The following is a 20,001-nucleotide window of genomic DNA, read 5'->3' on the forward strand; positions in this document are numbered from 1 at the left end:
AAGAAAAGCAACCAAAGTCGTCACTTATCCCCTTTTATGACTAGCTTCTTCATATTTCGAAGCAACATAACGCTCCAGATGCTCCGATCAGAAAATGTATTTGAGTTAGGAGGTATAATAAATTTATTTTAACACTGTTGACCACTGCTGATATTTTAAATCTCACTTGCCAGAAATACAAGAAGTGAAGCCAGGATTCTTCCAGAAACATTCAATCTACAAGGACGTTGGCGAGGATGTGAGAAGCAAGGTAATGATTGTGCACATGGTAAATGGACATCCTTGTGTTTATTTATAACTTAAGCTATTTGGCTTACTTATGTCACTGGTCAGGAAGAGTTTTCGCCTGATAACAGGAGTTCTGATTTGTTTTCCAATTGGCCCAGTTCAAGCACTGTAAAATAGTCTTACACACATAATCTCCAATTCAACTGTATGTTTTGGCATTCTGAATAGACTTCCTGGTGGTTGTCTTGTTTGAGTTTTGTGCACTTAATAGCACTGAACTTTATGCTGTCAGGCAAAGTGAGCTGCAAATGGGAATTGAGCAGAAAGGGGGCGGCAGGAGGTGAAGATTTCTCCCAATCATTAGTTCATGTGTTAGTCTCACACTTGTCATCTGATAACATGTTTGAAGCCAAAGCAAAGAGCTTGTTAGGACATTTGGATATAAAAGTTTCTTTTATTAGGTCAATCAGCTGGAAATAGATAACAGTAGACCTCCAACTGGGACTTCACCTTCTGAGGAAATGCCACTTTGGAATGTGGCACTTCTGCAAATTCTAAAGAAGAAACTGGAGCAGAGGAAGAATAATGTTGGCGTGCAGCCAAATGATCCCAGTTCACCTTTTTACTCGGTCAAATCATTTGAAGAATTGCCTCTGTAAGTACCCTCACTATTTTATGCTTCCTTTGACTTTTGACTTTGACTTTCCATTTTTATCCATCTTAAAGGCTGTAGTCGCTCAAGACATACAGTAGTTTACTGTGCATTTCATAAAAGAAATCTGTTGTTTTAAAGGGCTTTCTCTCAGTTTAAACCCAAGATCTCTTATGTGGGTGTTCTATTTTTAGCTGGCCAATCAAAAACCAAGTTAGTCTAGGTGGTGGAGAAATCAGTCATGTGACAATAAATTGCATGTGCGGTTGTCAGCGCTAGCAGCCCTTTGATTGGCTTGCAGATATCTTTTAAAAGTTTGTCAAAGTTATTGAAACTTTTTCCATGTGCTTCATTTTCCATTCTGAATAAGAAGGCTTCAGTTAAACGCATTGAAACAGTCCGCATTGTTTAAGAACCGTGTCGCGACTGTATCTAGCGTGATTTGTTAAGCACTCCGGATGCGATTGCTCTCTAATCTTGGAATTCTGTTACAAGTCGTTTTTCGTTCAGCATTTAAAGGTCAAACTGACAATACTGTGAACTGCTTTCTACAGTGTGTTTGCCTTGGCTACTCTATTAACTCTCTAAACGAAAGGCGAAGAAACAAAATAACAACAATAAAGTCTGGGGTAAATGGGAAAGGGCTCGGAAGTGATCCCTTCCAGTTAATAGAAATTTCCCGCACTGGAAAAGGTAAATGTACAAGGAATATAACAACAACAAATAATTAGGGAGGGGAAGGGGGGGAGTGAAGCTACATTGTGCACAAGTACATGGCGAATGAAGTACGTAGAGCGCATGTCAGAGAAAACTAGTACCAGTCCTCTCCCCCTTCCTCCAGAGTTAAATACAAATAAATGTAATTATTTTAGACTTAACTTTATAAACGAAAGGCGAAGAAACAAAATAACAACAATAAAGTCTGGAGTAAACGGGAAAGGGCTCGGAAGTGATCCCTTCCATTTAATAGAAATTTCCCAAGGGAGGAACGACCTAACCCCAGATGAAAAACAGAGCAAGGAAGAAAATCTAAACAAACAAAGCCAGCCGACTAACTGCTTGCATTCTGTCTTTAACTGGGATGTGAACATAAGAACTATAAGCATCTGACTGCCAGTCTCCTAAGCGTTTGATAAGTTCTGCTGGGATTTGAGCTTGAAAGGCCAGAGTGGCCCCGCCTGATCGAAAACTATGTCCGCTAAATTTAGATGGATCCAAGTTCATCGTGGTTGCCAATAATTTAAGTAGGGAGTTAAACTTTCCATACGTCAGAGGGACCAGACCTCCCTTGGTTGAAGCTGGGATGACAAAGGCTGGGCCTGATAAGGAGGCTGGTACTAAGCTGAAAGCATGCTTGAGAGCTGTATAAGGGCAGAGTGGGTGCTGGGCAATGTGTGGTAAAGGTATAGTCAAAATGCGCTGACTAAATTGGATTGTTTTTGACCATCTGTTGATAATGATGGCCCAGTCTGTAAAGAAGAAGATGTCCCCTCGACGCAGATGCTTTGATGGGCTGAAATGTGTTAATCCTCTGCATAACAAGTTAGCTTTACGTAGGAGGCCGATGAAAGCTACCAGACAGACTGCCCAAAATGTTGCATGCAAAGGATCATCTAAGTTTAAGTGATTCTTGAAGGCTAACAGGATCTGAGGCGTAATTGGTTTCTTTTGGGATACTGATAAACCTTTTATACATTTAATTCCCCAAAGTATAGTTGCCAGCTGAAAATTGTTTTTGGTTGGGTCTGCAAGTCCATGTTCAAGATGAAGGATGCAAACTGCATTCAAATAGGCTGGGATGGAGGATGCTGAAAGTGATCTTGCTAGGAAGGCTGTGTAGCAGTTAAGGGTTGATACTGATGCTGGGATAGGCTAGTAACCATAGTATACACAAAAGGAGAGGTATGAGTGGATTTGACTCATATAGGTGGACTTGGTAGTAGGGGCATATGCTTGACGCCGGAAATTGATGACTTCGTGGTCAAGTTGCTGCTGATCCTTTGTATCTAAGGAGTGCAAGAGACAATGAAGACATGTGAGATTCTAAATCATATGATACAGGGGATTCGGAGAGCCATGCCTGGAATGTTGGCCAGTAGTGTACATTGTCAAGGCGTGAAACACTATCTGCTAGGGTATTGGTTGTTCCTGGAATGTGTTTGACTAACAGGCTGAAATTGTAATACTCCTTAAGCCAAAATAGAGAACGAATCCAGTCCATTATTACTGGGCAACAGGTTGAACCTTTGTTTAAGATAGCCGCAGCCACCTGGCTGTCTGACTTGACGACCACTTGATAACCTGACCAAAAGGGTGTCCAACGATGGGCTGCCAAAATGATTGTGAATGTCTCCTTGTAATTGATGTGCAGAGAGCAGAGAGCTGGGTAGTCTGAGGCCCAGTTAACATACATCCAGTCAGTTTCCCATACGCACCCCCCACCAGACAGGGAAGCATCCGTAAGCACTGCTGTAGGAAGTTCTGGGGTTGCTAAGGGGAACAATGTTTTACAGTTGTGTGCAGGTAAGAGGGAGGTCCACCACAGGAGGTCAGCTCTGGCGCATAGGTTTAAATAAACATGGTGGTGCGGGCGTTTAACAGCATTTGCCAAGGTGATAAGACGCCTGAGAAACGTGCGGCCCCTCGAACAACACGTGCTGCCCAATTGAGCTTGCCAATGAGTCGGAGGTGAAGCTTGGAGCATTTACGTTTTGAACTGGTTTCCTTGAGAACGAATAACAACTCAGATACACGATCCTCTGGGAGGTGGAGTTCACACTTAACAGTGTCAATTTCAACTCCCAGAAAAACCAGACATTGGGCTGGGAAGACAACTTTTGTCCAGTTGACAGTGAAGCCAAGAGACTCTAGTAAGTTTAGTAGAATGTCAAAAGCTGCTTTGCACTGAAGCTGAGTTGGTTCAATGATGAGGAAGTCGTCCAGGTACGCCAACACAGTATACCCTCTTCGGGCCATCATTCGACAGACTGATTGTGTAAGGCGATGAAAAATTATTGGAGAGGCCCTGGCTCCAAATGGGAGTCGCTTATCATAGAGGTAGGTAGAATGTTTAGAGTCCTTGAAACACCAAGACATCCCTGTAACTTGCCAGCTGTTGGGGTGAGTACCAACACTTCTGTAAGCGTGTTTTAAGTCAACTTTTGCCAACCAACAACCTGGTTGACAGAGGTTTGCTGCATCATCAACAGTAACATACTTGTAATGTTCTAAATCCATGTATGAGTTGGCATTTGCCATTAACAGTCGGCTGCAATCCATGATCATCCGTAATTCATTCGAGTCCTTTTTAGGTACAGCCCCAAGTGCATTAACGATTATGGGCATATGGGACTTGTCTGCTACAGCAAAATGGTCTTCTTGAAGACCCTTAACCAGTTGCGCTTCAATTTGATCTTTAGCTCCAGGTCGTCGAGCAGATTTATTGTTGTGTGTAAAGGCATGTGAGACCGTTGAATCAGGAGGGAGTAGCTGAAATCCATTTTGAACACCATCGAGAATAAATTTCATGTCCGGGTCATTTGATAGTTCTGCTGCCCAGGTCCCAAAAATTAAGTCTGTGGAGACCTTGGCTGCTTGGGGCTGCTGCATAGATTCCAAGAAGGCCCCTGCTTTAATAGGTAAACTTTCCCCACACTCTGCGGGACAGCATGTCATTAAGGCGGGATCGGTCCCTGCATGTAACAATGTGGTCGAGATATCTCCTGCTAGTTCTGCCGTTAAAGTACAATTTGGAGAGATCTCTGCAGTTGAGTGTGGGTTCAGTATTGGGGGTCTTGAGCAGTAGCAGACTGGTGTTGCCATTGTGGGTGGGTTCCCATACAATGTGGTTCAATGCAAACATGATCATATCTACAGGAGGAGCCAAAGTGGCAACCTTCACGCCATTGGAATTCAAAGCAAACCTGCTTCCCTGTTGCTTGGTTTATGACTGGGCGGGACGCTTTGCGAAGAGGTGGGCGTGTGGATGTGGGAGTCGATGGATCTGGTCTGGGAAGCGTTTGATGGGATATGAATTGGCTGTCAGATCCCCATTTACAGCTTGTGGCAAATTGCATTTTGCAGTACAAATCATCATACTGCATCACTTTTGGCAAAGGGTAACACTATGCTAGTTCAGAAATTTTTGAACTGTACACAATATAATCGAGAATTTCCTGGGTGGACGAAAGAAGGCCATCTTTCATGAGAGTATGGATAATGCGAAAGTTAGCCGCTGACCACTGTGGGAATGAAATTTTGTCAAGGGATAGCTTCTTTTCTTGAGGGGATTTTAACACAATTCTAACATCACCAGAGGTTCCAAGCACGGTCTCCTTATCCTCCTGCAGAATGATGGGGAGGGAACTAATGAAATCAGGTATAAGTAAAGGACGTTTACCTCTTGAAATAGTGGGCTCTAACAGCTGTTGAGCTGGATCCTGCTCCTCTTCAGTTAAACCCAGTAAAACTGGATCTCCCAAAGAGTCCATGAGAGATTTAAGCTCCGATTGAATGGTAGGATCTTGCTGAAGGCTTTTTAAGGTTGGTTTTGCGATAGGATTATCATTAGGTGTTGTTGTGATCGTCGTCGCCATCTTGGGGGCACTGGGCTGCACTGAATCTTGCTGTAGCTTCAGCAGCTCGAGTTTGGTACGAGTGAGGTCCAATTCTAGCTTCAAGTTCTGGTTTCGAAGATCTTCTACCGCTCTCTCTTGCTCTACAGTGGACTGCTCTGCTTTAAATTTTGTTGGAGAGAGGTCTTTGATCATGGACTCAACCTGACTCAGTTCACGTTCAACTGCTTTGCTCATCTGTTGTGGTGTTGATTCTGCTATGAAGCCGTCGATGTCGAAATCTTTCAGTTTAAGCGGAGGTTTTGTTCTCCTGCTGCTCTTTCTAGAAGCCATAGTGTAAACATCGAGATACGTATTGTAAAGAGGAACTCTGGAAAGAAACTTGCGTTGAGCGAAGCTACGTTGTGCACAAGCACATGGCGAATGAAGTACATAGAGCGCATGTCAGAGAAAACTAGTACCAGTCCTCTCCCCCTTCCTCCAGAGTTAAATACAAATAAATGTAATTATTTTAGACAAAAAATATCAAATACCAACCAGAAAGATCGAAATTGAAACAGCGGCACGTTCAAGCATACATGCTGCGAGAAAGTGTCGTCCAGTTAAAACTTTAGAATGTTTAGCTCTAGTACATCATGTGGCTAGAAAGATCCATTTATCCATCTCTCTGTTATGGTTCGATCTCAAACTCGACAGAAGTTGAATTAAATTTGTTTAGGTTAATTCTTAATTGAGCAATCGTTCATTAGGCTGCTTTGAAATTTTTGCTGCAGCGATTTTGAATGCATGCTTGTCATTTGTTACTATATGAGTTTTGTTCACTGATAGTTCATTTTGTTCCAAGAATGAAACGATAAAGAAGCATCAGTCACTACTGGAGGGTGCCATGTGAAATGTATGTGAAATGTATGTGAAATGACCATGTGAAATTACAGACATTTCACATGGTTATTTCACATCATTTCCATGTGAAATGACCATGTGAAATGTTGTCCTCCTTTCCACATGGTCAAAACATGTGAAATCAATGTGAAATTTTTTTAGATCAAGTAGTCATAAAACATGTGATCATGAAATGGGTGTGAAATTTCGTAAGCAACTGATCAGCATTTTGATATATATAAATGATAAATTAAAATAAATTAAATTAAATGTATATATGTGTGTGTGTTCAAATATATATAGCAGGAATTGAAATTAAAACGATGTGAAATAGATGGGAAAACATTCGAGTACATGTGAAATGGATGTGAAATGACAAAAAAATATGTCAGATCATGATCATGCATGATCAAATAATTAATTAATTATAAATGGGATGGGGATGTATGTATAATCCTAGCAATGTTAAATAGCCATCAAAGCATTTTAATCACATGGACACTGACCACCCTTGTGAGATAACTTTAAGAATTCCTAGGAATTCCTAGGAATCTAAGGTGTGAATTTTCACGGTAATTCGGACTCGGAACTCCTAGGAATTCCTAGGAATTCCAAGTTTACATAGAGCTGACTTGGAATTCCTAGGAATTCCTAGGAATTCCAACTGAAATATACTCACCTTGAAAATTCCTTAAAATTCCCAAAAATTCCTAGGAATTTCTGAGAATAACTTGGAATTTGTAGGATTTTTTGAGAATAGGTTAGAATTTTTTGGAAAATCTGAGAAAAACTGGGAATTATTTGTAGGCCAGGCAAAATTTTGATGATTAATGCCCAGCATTAAAATAACAAATAAAGTCACTGATATCACATCAAACAGGTGTTAAATCAATGGTTTATTACATTGGTTTTCATGAATTTAAACATAAGAATAATTATCCTGTTTCTTTTTCATTACATCAAGAATCAAAAGTTAAAAAAACAGATATAAAGGTCAAACTTTTACATGTTTGATAAAAAGAGAACTTTTTCAGATAATTTACTTACTTTTTTAGTTTTCAAATCCAACAATTTTCCATACACAAGATTTTAGCTTAAACTATTGTTATTATGTGGAACAAATCTGGATTTTCATGATTGTACAGAATCAATGATAAGAACAAAATTGAAACATTCCATAAAATTAAAAAAGGCTGAGTTTGGGCAAACTTAGCTGCTGTTCAGTTATTTCTGTTGATTCTGTAGCTTCTTTTGTTGCCCTCTAATTAGGGTGTCAACAGCTAGCCTCTTCATCTTCATCTTTGTTGTATGACATCTAAAACAAAACTAAAAAAATACATTACATTGTGATATATATGAGGTACTGTAAGACTGAGATCCAAATATTTATGTGCTCACAGTTTAATACATGGAGCTAATTAAGACCTGACTGTAAGCTGGTTGAAATGTTAAAGGAGAAGACTTGATAATTGTGAAGGTGCTTGTATACCATTGATAAATATGTTACATAAATCTTGAGCTTACAGTAGATTAAATCAAGGTTTTCCTTCTTCTATAAGTGTATCAACAACTCTCGAATTGGAGGATATATATCACGGTTTTTAGCCAAATTTAGACATTAGAAATATTAAAAAAGACACTTAAAACATTAAAGGAACATTTAAATAACAGAGTAAACACAAAAGAATATACGGATCGACAAAAATTGAAGATCAACACGGATTGCCATACAGTCAGGCTGAAACACCCAGGAGATATTATCAAACTCATGCACACTGTGGCTGCCTCGTTGGAGTTTTTGTCAAGAACTTTGACTGGGATCAGAGAGAACTGCTATATTTGTTTCGTTTGAACAAGTGTGGCAAGAGAAACGACTTGTTATTCGCAAATCAAATTGTTTAGGCACACACTCTGGGCAACCTAAATTGTTTAAACTTTGCTTTAGCCAGAATTCATTTCATGCCATGACTGAGTGACCCACTCGTGTATGATTCGTGATGATAAAGTTCATTGAAAAGCTTTTGTCTAAATACAAGAATTTACTTTGTATAATGTAAGGTTACTTGAATTTGATTACTCACCAAATAATTTTGTATACGGCTAATCTGTCCTTTGAATTTTTCCCCGTTGAAACATCCACAATAAGACTTTCTTTTAGCTCCAAATCTTTGCCAAGAATAACTTGTTTCTCGATAATGACACTCACGCTGTTTTCTTCTGGTCACAGGACCGCAGCAAAAACCATTTTGATATAATTTTGGAAGTGAAATCTACTAAAACGCACAAGCGATCAACCGTTAACGATGAATTCAAAGATGGGCGCCAAAAGAGAATGAATAAAGTGATCTTTGTCACATTCAGTCACTACGATAATCACGTGAAAATTCGCGTGCTGTGATTGGTGCAGTCGATCAGTTGAGGAGAGAATGGAAACAGGAGAAGAAGGAGAGAGAGACTGGCAAGGAGGTTGCCGGACCAGTCACTTTCGATGGCAATTCTGTTTCCATTTGCACGCTGTTTTGGTGGTCTTTTGAGAGATGGGTCTTGCTTCAAAAGGAAAAAACTACACAAACTTTTTACGAAGAAATCAAGGAGGAAAATGGAACGTACTTTAACTGGTTGATCTGTTCCCGACGGTTGTCAAGATAATAAAGGATCGTGAGGCACTTAAATCAAGTTCGCTGCAAAGGTAAGGAATCCAGTTTTATAGGGATTTTCTGTTATGATAAGCTATAATTGTAAATAAATCAAACTAAGCAATGCATTGGGTGCTCTTTAAAAACCCCAAAAGCCGAAATTCACCTAAAAGGTTTAAGATCGACTTGAGGAAATGAGATAAATTCTGCGAAATAAGCTTAAGCTTGTTGTAAGTCCACCAAATCTATTTTCAACACCCAGTCAGCACAATGCAGCAAGTATAAATTTGCAATGCTTGTCATTTTTTCCTTTGAATTATTTATAAGTATTAACATGATATGAGATCTATAGTCTTTTCAATACATCAAGATGTAGGTTTTTTTTATTTGTCATTTATTTATGTCAGTTATTTATTTGTTTCCCACTGACTCATAATCTTTTTGATTCTTTTGATTTTGTTGTGTCATGAATTAAAGTGACTGCGAGGACAAGGAAATGCAAGAAACATATTGATGATCCCACTATACCCATACCAAAATCTACAAGATTCGACCACATAAATCGCTTAAAGCAGTCTTCCCAGGCCAGTTGACGTCATCTCCCTCCCGTGTATCCCTTTTTCCTGGAGATCATTTCCAGCACCATGAACAGGACACCTCAGAGTTTTCCGCTCACCTGAGTGAGATGGCTGTTGGCAAAAATGTTGTGGATGACTTTGATGGATTATGAAGTGAACCTTTATGCAAGAATTGAAGCTTCACAGAAGCATTTGATGAAATTGAGTTCCCTATACCTGCAAAGACTACAGAAATACCAATTGATGTAATACACAACAACTCAGATTTGTCCACAGACAGTGATTTAGATAATGATGTTGAAGTTTCAGTTCCGACTCCTCTGAAGAAATTGAGAACTCTTACACTGATGGCCATTCACTGGACTCCCCTGATGAAAGTGAAACTAATGGTTCCCGAGAAAAAAAACATTTTCTGCCAAAGAATATGCCTGTATGGCTATTCTGGCCTTAATTTCAAGACATTGTATGACAATGACAGGCTGCTAAAGATATCCTTGTTTCAATGAAACTACTGGTAATTTGTCCAGAGAATGTCACCGTACAGTTTTACAAATGTACAGCAAGAGTGTGGAAACTGTGAGCTTTTCATTTATGACATCTGTGAGAAATGTCTTCCTCTTTTTCCTAAAGTCAGAAAGGATCAAGTCAAAAATTGTTCAACAGTGGGCTGTGATGGGTATGTGTGTGAATCTACAATTATATTAAATATATACATGCACATATATACTTTTGGTTTTATTGAAATTGTAAATAATATATATTCATTTATGCTGACAGATTTTTTTGCTTAATCTATTTATCAAATCTAAGAGCATCCATTTTTCTATCAGTTAAACTCTGGGTGTTTGATTTAAGGGTCCATACGGGCACATATACACTAACAAATCATGTTGGATCTAAAAAGCAGTGTTATCAGTGCTATAGCTTTATGTTGAGTTGTCAGACTTAAACTGGAATTAATGGACATTTGTTTGGAAATAATTACCTTGGAGCTTGACAACAATAAAAAGGTATGGAACTCCAGAGAAATGATCCTGTTGATTTTTACTAATTCACAGAAACTGATTCATGCACTGAGTTCATCTTTAATTTTGACATTTTGGGAAATTTACAGAAATTTCCAACAATGTTTCATGTGTTTTAGCTATTCTCAAAACTTCCTAGATATTCCAAACACATTTTTTAAAACAGTCTGGAAATTATAGGAGTTCCTAGGAATTCCCAATAATTCCCAGTCATACTTTTCACTATTCCCAAATATTCCAAAATATTCCCAGAAATTCCAAGGTCTTGGATTAAGCATAATTTGCATGACTTGGAATAACTTGGAATTCCTAGGAATTCCCAATAATTCCCAGTCATACTTCCACTATTCCCAAATATTCCCAGAAATTCCAAGGTCTTGGATAAAGCATAATTTGCATGTCTTGGAATAACTTGGAATTCCTAGGAATTCCTAGGAATTCCTAGGAATTCCCAGACTACTGGGAATTTATTTCGCAGGGGCATATAATTATCAAGATTGAATGATCATGATCATGATCATGAGTGAAATTATATAGAAATACATGTGAAACGAATGTGAAATCATACAGAACATTTCAAACATGCATCTTTGTAAAGGTACCCTAAAAAAGTGTCATTCACTTTAATTTCCGATGGTTTAAGTTTGGTTAAACTACTTCATGAGTGAAGACAATAAATGAAATTCAAAAACAGCTGGCTAGTCATAGGCACTGATATTGTTTATTACTTTTTTCCTTATGTACAGCTCATGATCAGTGCAGGTCGGCAATGTATATTCTCTTCTTATAAATATTTATGCCAAAATAAAGTAATGTTGCAATCATGAAATACATATGCTTATAAAAAATAATGTTTGGAAATCCAATACAAACATTACATAGGGAGTATCTTACACAAGACCAAATTTCAGTCTAAGATGTCATACACGATTGCAATGGTGTACCTAAAACTAAAAATAACGTACAATCCAGTCTATAATTATTTAAATAATTCCATACAGCACTCATTAAAAAAAAATGTCAGCAACAATAGAGAAAAGCCAAGATCGAGAGGAATTATGGGTTTTTGTAATCCATATCATGCTCATAACACGTACAGTACATACATTTTGGCCAGACTTGTAAAGAACAAGAAAAAGACATACTTGAAAAATATAATTGAATGCAATTTGTCTATATATTTTTATATATTTCAGTTTAAGGTTTTGACCGTAATTTCTCTCGACCTTTGCTTTTTCCTTTTAACTCTTCAGCACTAGTGTAGTTTAATAACTGACAAAGTCCTCATTCTTTTTTTGAGGCCGATGTCTTTTTGGTGGAAGTTGTTCCTCAACTTCAGCGACAATAGGAACATATTCCCAAGATGGTTTCTTTCTCTTCTTGCCAGCCTCACCCAAACCTTCACCAGCAACAACACCCTTAACATCACTGCCAGCCCTCTTGTTTTCCTTTTACATTTCCCATTTTGAAATTAGAATTTCACATGTGGATTTTGTCTTTATGTTATTTCACATCCATTTCACATGCTTGTGATGAGTTATTTCCATTCCACAGCAATTTCACATTCATGTGAAATATGTTTTTCTATGCTAGAAATATTTCACATGTGTTTCACATGTTTCATTATTTCACATCATCAATTTCACATAGTAAATTTCACATGTTTTGCACTTCACATCCAGTTCACATGGTATTTCACATGTTGCTGCCCTGTAGTGAGTATTTATGACTGTGGCTGGTTATCTTCGCGATCAACATGGTATACTTTGTGAAGGTGAATTAATCAACATGACACGAGCGTGGGACAAAGAAAAATTCTGAGTCCCCGACAGGAATTGAACCCATGACCTCCCGAACACCGGGCAGGCGCTCTATCCACTGAGCTACGAGAACTCATGGAGAGCAAGGTCATTTAACTGAGTTCATATATGACAGGTGTCCTGCATACTGCTAGGATCAACGCTATCGAATTCATCGAGAGTAGTGATAAGTTAATAAAGATGGTGAATTTTAAGCTCGGTAATGAAATGTGAAGGTGAATTAATCAACAATGACACGAGCGTGGGACAAAGAAAAATTCTGAGTCCCCGACAGGAATCGAACCCATGACCTCCCGAACACCGGGCGGGTGCTCTATCCACTGAGCTACGAGAACTCATGGAGAGCAAGGTCATTTAACTGAGTTCATATATGACAGGTGTCCTGCATACTGCTAGGATCAACGCTATCGAATTCATCGAGAGTAGTGATAAGTTAATAAAGATGGTGAATTTTAAGCTCGGTAATGAAATGTGAAGGTGAATTAATCAACATGACACGAGCGTGGGACAAAGAAAAATTCTGAGTCCCCGACAGGAATCGAACCCATGACCTCCCGAACACCGGGCGGGTGCTCTATCCACTGAGCTACGAGAACTCATGGAGAGCAAGGTCATTTAACTGAGTTCATATATGACAGGTGTCCTGCATACTGCTAGGATCAACGCTATCGAATTCATCGAGAGTAGTGATAAGTTAATAAAGATGGTGAATTTTAAGCTCGGTAATGAAATGTGAAGGTGAATTAATCAACATGACACGAGCGTGGGACAAAGACAAATTCTGAGTCCCCGACAGGAATCGAACCCATGACCTCCCGAACACCGGGCGGGCGCTCTATCCACTGAGCTACGAGAACTCATGGAGAGCAAGGTCATTTAACTGAGTTCATATATGACAGGTGTCCTGCATACTGCTAGGATCAACGCTATCGAATTCATCGAGAGTAGTGATAAGTTAATAAAGATGGTGAATTTTAAGCTCGGTAATGAAATGTGAAGGTGAATTAATCAACATGACACGAGCATGGGACAAAGAAAAATTCTGAGTCCCCGACAGGAATCGAACCCATGACCTCCCGAACACCGGGCGGGCGCTCTATCCACTGAGCTACGAGAACTCATGGAGGGCAAGGTCATTTAACTGAGTTCATATATGACAGGTGTCCTGCATACTGCTAGGATCAACGCTATCGGATAGAGCGCCCGCCCGGTGTTCGGGAGGTCATGGGTTCGATTCCTGTCGGGGACTCAGAATTTTTCTTTGTCCCACGCTCGTGTCATGTTGATTAATTCACCTTCACATTTCATTACCGAGCTTAAAATTCACCATTTTTATTAACTTATCATGGTATACTTTGTTGTTAAAACCAAATTTCACAATGTTTATTATTGTTGATAATTAATGAATCATGCACTGCCAGATAACAATTCAAAGCTGCTCTCCAAACAGAATTCTGTTCTTTCAAAAAAAGAACAATTAGCTATTTATTATTGACACTTACATATATATTTTTCCATTTTAATATTATTCTTTTTCTTTTCCCACCTATTTTTGTATATATTTGTAGTTGTCATTTTTTCCATTTTTAACCATCTCAGGCTGTAGTCACACGGCCAAAAGCTCACATGTTTAAACTTAATACATAGCCAGTGAACATTTTTATAAATTTTTAGCATTGATTTATTGTTTTATTTTCCATGTATATAACTTTTTAGGTCAGAACAGCTTTGCTGTGGTCTATATGATATGGGCTTCAACAAACCATCCAAAATTCAAGAAACAGCCTTGCTGAAGCTTTTGGTAGACCCGTGAGTATGGTGTTAAAATGTTACACTTCTTGAATGTAAAAACATTTTGAAATGGTTCTGAAAAGCTAAACCGTTACACCACAAGACCATATGTCCTTCTAGATTTGCTCTAGTTTCATCTAACAAACATTTTGACAAAGACAGCAGCTTTCAAGTGGGTTGTAAACTATTCTGAAATTTCAACAAGAGAAGAGGTTCTGCCATTCTGATGAACGTAGACATTTCTAACAGTTCTTAAACCCTTTTAGGTTTGCTATTATTTTCAAAACAGTTAGTTACTCTGGAATTTCAAATGGTCCATTGATAAAGTGATGAACTAAAACAGAAGTAGAAAAAATGCTTGAAAAGTGGACCCTTTTGTTTTCCTTTGTCTAGGCAAATAATAAGTAATTGTGCCAACTCTGTAAAGAAACCCTGAATTTAACAAAACTGCCATTTTTTTCTATTTTCTGGCAAAAGAAGTTATTATTCTGGTGACCAACACAAGTTTCCAGTCTCAGAATGCAAAAAGCAGGCTCAAATGCAGATTATACTTGATGTAGAAAGCATGTTGTGTCCCCCAAACTGTGCTGTGATATTTCAGGGGTTTTACATGAAGTGCCAATCAGTTTCATTCATAATAACATAAAGTATTTGCCTATCTTGCCTTGTATGACTGAGAATCATGCAGAAAACCTGATTTGTCTTCTATACTTGGCAATGATTCACATAGCGTAAAGTCCGCAATGTTGGTTGTAATTTATGTGACGTCAAATTTCAAGTACCCTTGCAAAATTGTGAATGTTGGTTAAAATGAAATCAGCCTTTTTGGGTCACACAACCACTAAACTGCATATATTTGGAACAGTTGATACAATGCAAAATCCCCTGATACTTCACAGGAATTTTGAATTAATACTATGTACTTAATATATATTGTGGTTGTTTTTTATGTAACGTCCGCGACAGTGTTTTTTTGCTCTATATTTCTAATGGAAATCGGTCAATTGGAAAAATTGTATAGCCCACTTAACATGTCAGTAGGCACAAATATGTTCATAAATGGAAAACTGGATAACTCCTTTTTATCCTTTGTCTGTACTAAATTAAAGTTTCAAAATTGAGTCTGAATGTAACGTCTGCGACGGTGGAATTGCCCTGTAACATGTTCCTTTTAAGGACCAGTCCCAAGCAACTAAACTGGTTTTATGTTTTGTTTGGTTCAATCGATATTTAGATTCAAAAACATGATATTACAATCTCAGTCTGGAACAGGAAAAACAGCAGTCTTTGTACTGTCCATGCTTTGCAGAGTAGATGCAACAAAAAACTTCACACAGGTAAACTTCCAAAAGTATTTAATTATGATAATAATATCGTAATCACTCATGCAATAAATAAACAGTACTGTTAAGTTGCCGAGGAGGTAAGGGAGGGTAATCTAAGAGTTGTTTTATGGACACACTTGAATGTCAACAGAAAAGTTATTATTATTATTATTATTTGTTGCTGTTGTTGTTTACATGTGCTTGAAACAATTTGTTGATTTTTCTTCTGTTGTGTTGTTGTTGTTGTTTCTTTATAAGGCGATCTGCCTTTCGCCAACATATGAGCTGGCATTGCAGACAGGCCAGATGGCAGAAAAGATGGGGAAGTTTTGTCCTGAGGTTAAGATTGGTTATGCAGTGAGGGCAGAAAAAGGTAAGAAACTTCCTCCAGCATCCAAATATGCCATAGTTGTCTCAAAAGCTGATCTTCCTTCTAATGTAATTTATTACGAATTTTGTTTCCCTTCAGTGTCAAGAGGCCAGAGAGTGACAGATCATATATTATTTGGCACACCAGGAACCCTGCTTGACTGGATTTTACAACACCGTGTTATCGATTCAAAGAAAATCAAGATGTTTGTATTGGATGCAGCCGATGTCATGATTGCTTTACAAGGACATCAAGATCAATCTATCAGAATTTACAAGTCAGTAAACTATTCTTGGAAGGTTACTTTCAGGGATTATCACTTCCTTGTGCTTCTCAGGAAAACATTTTTTGCAAAATTTGGAATTCAGACTTTACATCTGGGAACAAATTTTGTTGCCTGGATAATTCAAGTTCTGTCTGGTATTAATTATTTTCACGATCAGAATTTGTAAATAACAACCAGGAGATGTAATGTTGCCTTGTTTGTTTCAGTCATTCACTCTTTCCTGTTTCCTGAGTACTTTGGCCAATGTTCATAGACAATTTTACGATAACTGCAGAAATTCTCGCGTGCTCATTGGTTAATTTTTATTGTTAATAAGCGGGCAGACACATGAATTTATAATTTATATGGTGCGTAAACGAGCGAGAGTGGACAATTTGTCAATTTGTTATCGCAAAAGACAAACTGATGTGGATCCACAGCTACTTTGACAATGTTATGACCAAATTCATGATCAATAACAGGACAGACGCATGAAAAACTGACGTCAATTTGTTAAATTGCATGTGAGAAAAATCGTTGATGGGTTATAGCGCATGAGAGTTTTATACTTCTGCTTCTTTTCCCACACAGGACATTACCAAAAGATTGTCAAATGCTGCTGTTCTCTACAACTTATGATGAAGAGGTGATGAAGTTTGCAAAATCAGTCGTGCCTGATCCACTCATCATTCGACTTCGCCGGGAAGAGGAGAGCCTGGATAACATCAAACAGTTTTACGTGGTGTGTCGTGATAAAGAAGACAAGTTCCAGGCCCTCTCCAACATGTATGGAGTTGTGTCTATAGGACAGTGCATTGTATTTTGTCATGTAAGAACATCTTCCTTGTTGTAAAAGGCCATTAGTTTCGGTACTACTTAAGTTTGTCAAACCAGGGCTGAGTCAATTTCCTTTACCTTACAGTGAGTCAGGTTTTTGTAATCATTGGGGGAGCAGGGATAGCAGAGTGGTGAGAGCACTTGTCACCCACCAGTGTGGCCCGGGTTCGATTCTGGCCCGGTGCCATATGTGGATTGAGTTTTTTGTTGTTGGCTCTCGCCTTGCTCCAAGGGTTTTTCTCCGGGTTCTTTGCTTTTCCTTCCTCCACAAAAACCAACAATCCAAATTCCAATTAAACCAGGATAGAGGACCTGCATGAAAATCAGCTAAGACTGATGTGGCTTCCTCTCTAAATATTATAATATTTTTTATTCTTAGGGGTACAACCCAACTTTAATTTGAGGATAACATTCATTAAAACAATTGGGTACAGGGTGATCCCGACCATAGTTCCCACCACAGCTGATATTTCATGACTTTATTTCGTTTATTTTCTCTATGACAGTTGTTTTTCTGTTATTTCAGACTCGTAAGGCAGCCTCGTGGCTGGCGCAGAAAATGACAGAGGATGGACACGCAGTGGCGCTCTTATCAGGCGAGATGACAGGGGAGCAGCGTATAGCTGTGTTCAACAGATTCCGTGACGGCAAAGAGAGGCTGCTCCTCACAGATATGCCCCTTTGGGGCTTAGATGTCGAGCAGGTAAATAACGCGCATGGATCTGATCGGTAGCTGCCGGTTTCGCCCCATGGCGAGTTCGCCCCTACCGAGTTCGCTCCCACATCGATTCAACTTGATCGAGTTCGCCCCCAACTAGATCGAGTCGCATACAGAGACTCCCTGGTGGTGGCGAGATGACCGGTACCCGTTTGACTTTGTTGCTATGTGCGCGCCGGCTGCAACAAGCGAACAATCATCATCTAAGCTTGTCAAATGTACGTAGACTGAAATGGTTCTTCGAAAACGTTTAATAACTCGATAACAACTACGTAAATACGAACACAACATTTTGGGGCGAACTCGAAATTGAAATTTTATAGTGGGGGCGAACTCGCCATGGGGCGAAACCGGTATCATTCTGTCCCAGATATGGGCGAGAAGGCGCCATGTACCTCTCCAACGGCTTAACAGGATTGTTCGAGAAGGCAATAATGAACAAAAAACAGATGCAATGAGCGTAGCCCTTAAAACAATAGAACTATGATAGCGAGAGCTATTAAAATGGAATTGTGTATAGGTTCTGAGGAAGTGTGTGGCTTCTTGTGGGTGAGGGAAGAATGGGGGCGCACTATATAAAGGCGTCGAAAGAGGGAGAGAGGGGTAGCGAATGGGTCGTGAATGACTTCGGACGACATCTTGCTTTGCTTAACGATCAATTATATATCATTTTAGATAAATATGATAGTCATATGGTTGCTTATTGCAGGTAACAGTTGTGGTAAACTACGACATGCCCGTTGAGCCCACAGGCAAACCAGATTTCAAAACATACCTGCACAGGATTGGCCGGACCGGCAGGTTTGGCAAGAGTGGCATTGCAGTCAACTTTATTGTTGATCAGCGGTCGATGGCGATCATGAAGGAAATCGAAGACCACTTTGGAAAGAAAATATTACTTTTGGAGACCAATGATGTTGAGGCATTGGAGAAACTAGCGTAATATGATCACTGTTTCAAGTGGTATTTCAGCTGCAAGACATTTTTCAAACTTATTTGAGACTTGAATTCAAGACATACAGTAGTTTACCGCGCATTTCACAAAAGAAATCTGTTGTTTTAAAGCGCTTTCTCTCAGTTTAGACCAGAGTTATGGCGGTGCGTGACATAAAGCCACGATTGCGCATGTCAAAAAATATATATTCTTAGTCATTTGAGAATTTAAAGTAGTCTGAAGATTAAAGTGTTTATGTAAATGTACGTTTGTGCAGTACAGATAATCAGTGGCCTAGATAATCAATGTAAATTTCAGATGGTTACACTATTTTCCGGCCGCCATATTGGTGCACCAAAGAGGTACACCAACATGGCGGCTCCAACTGGGCTCTGTAATTTTGTGCGAAATATTTCGACAACTATCTGAAGTTTAAGATAGTGCAGAGGCCTAAAACTTGAAGAGGTGTTTTCTTTATTTATTTGCTAGAAGTTCTCATTTTCTTGACTCCATTTACTTTTTTGTATTGCGTGACAGTTAATAACGATCATTATTATATGGCTAGCTCCGTGACCGGCAAGATGAACCAAGTCCTGCGCTGTGATTGGCTACCCGAGCGTGCAAGATGGAGCTATCTTGCCTGCTCGGGATTATCTGCTGTGTCCTGCAAGAAAATATTCCCCGAAGCCATATAGTAAGTTCGTTATTGACTAAACTTGTTCGGTCAAGATGGCTGGATATTGGCATATTTTTGCGAGTTTATGGACTTGGACACCGTCTCGGTCCATAAACACGCAAAACAAGAACTTTGCCAATATCCAGCCATCTTGACCGAACAAGCTTGGTCAATAACCCACATGAAGCATAAAAGATAAGAATCAAGTTTTACAGTCAAAACAGCTCAAGCGTTCCTGCCAAGGGTGAATGAATGAGTTCATTATCGGAAATTTGATTTCATTACTCGTTTCAATAGTCCGTTCTTCAAGTGAAGAGTAGAAAATTCAAAACAAGACTCGATCCAATACTCGAATTTTGATTGGATTAATGAACTTTATTTAAAACGAACCTTTTCAAAAATAGTTAGGTATGTTGACGTAAACCTACCTTTTCTGTCCCTTCCATAAAACTTGCTTCGATGTCAGCCATCTTTGATATCTTTCCCGCCACTACGGGAGAAGTCCTGGTGCGTAGCATTCCAAATATGGCATAACCGTATTGTTCATTAATCCAATCAAAATTCGAGTATTGGATCGAGTCTTGTTTTGAATTTTCTACTCTTCACCTGAAGAACGGACTATTGAAACAAGTAATGAAATCAAATTTCCGATAATGAACTCATTCATTCACCCTTGGCAGGAACGCTTGA

The 20,001-nt window shown here is 39.0% G+C and overlaps 2 protein-coding genes across 3 annotated transcripts; one reads left to right on the top strand and one right to left on the bottom strand.

Annotated features, from left to right (window-relative positions):
• Window positions 1-780: 780 nt before the first annotated feature.
• On the top strand, window positions 781-19,328 carry LOC145482218 (ATP-dependent RNA helicase DDX19A-like). 2 transcript variants are annotated; one of them, XM_081460839.1, is made up of 8 exons: window positions 781-883; window positions 14,112-14,204; window positions 15,421-15,523; window positions 15,770-15,884; window positions 15,981-16,158; window positions 16,738-16,975; window positions 17,510-17,686; window positions 18,411-19,328. In XM_081460839.1, exons 2-8 carry the CDS (start codon window positions 14,143-14,145, stop codon window positions 18,642-18,644), a joined length of 1,107 nt encoding a protein of 368 aa, XP_081316965.1. In that variant the 5' UTR covers window positions 781-883; window positions 14,112-14,142; the 3' UTR covers window positions 18,645-19,328. The 2 variants fall into 2 exon arrangements, with proteins under 2 accessions (XP_081316965.1, XP_081316964.1); XM_081460838.1 differs by lacking the exon at window positions 781-883 and having other exon boundaries at window positions 14,140-14,208; window positions 18,411-19,327.
• On the bottom strand, window positions 1,910-3,293 carry LOC145482550 (uncharacterized). Its single transcript, XM_081461142.1, has 2 exons — window positions 2,985-3,293; window positions 1,910-2,752 (listed from the first exon to the last, which is right to left on the bottom strand). The coding sequence occupies exons 1-2, from the start codon at window positions 3,291-3,293 to the stop codon at window positions 1,910-1,912; spliced, it is 1,152 nt and encodes a 383-aa protein (XP_081317268.1).
• Window positions 19,329-20,001: the final 673 nt, after the last annotated feature.

The sequence above is a fragment of the Orbicella franksi genome, chromosome 3 (genome assembly GCF_964199315.1).
Source record: "Orbicella franksi chromosome 3, jaOrbFran1.1, whole genome shotgun sequence".
NCBI lineage: Eukaryota > Metazoa > Cnidaria > Anthozoa > Scleractinia > Merulinidae > Orbicella > Orbicella franksi.

Coding starts and splice junctions, on each gene's coding strand:
- LOC145482218 (XM_081460839.1), top strand. CDS start 14,143: ATGGGCTTCAACAAACCATCCAAAATTCAAGAAACAGCCTTGCTGAAG. Junction 15,524..15,769: donor CAACAAAAAACTTCACACAG/GTAAACTTCCAA, acceptor TTTCTTTATAAG/GCGATCTGCCTTTCGCCAAC. Junction 15,885..15,980: donor TGCAGTGAGGGCAGAAAAAG/GTAAGAAACTTC, acceptor GTTTCCCTTCAG/TGTCAAGAGGCCAGAGAGTG.
- LOC145482550 (XM_081461142.1), bottom strand. CDS start 3,293: ATGTATGTTAACTGGGCCTCAGACTACCCAGCTCTCTGCTCTCTGCAC. Junction 2,753..2,984: donor GTGTTTCACGCCTTGACAAT/GTACACTACTGG, acceptor TATGGTTACTAG/CCTATCCCAGCATCAGTATC.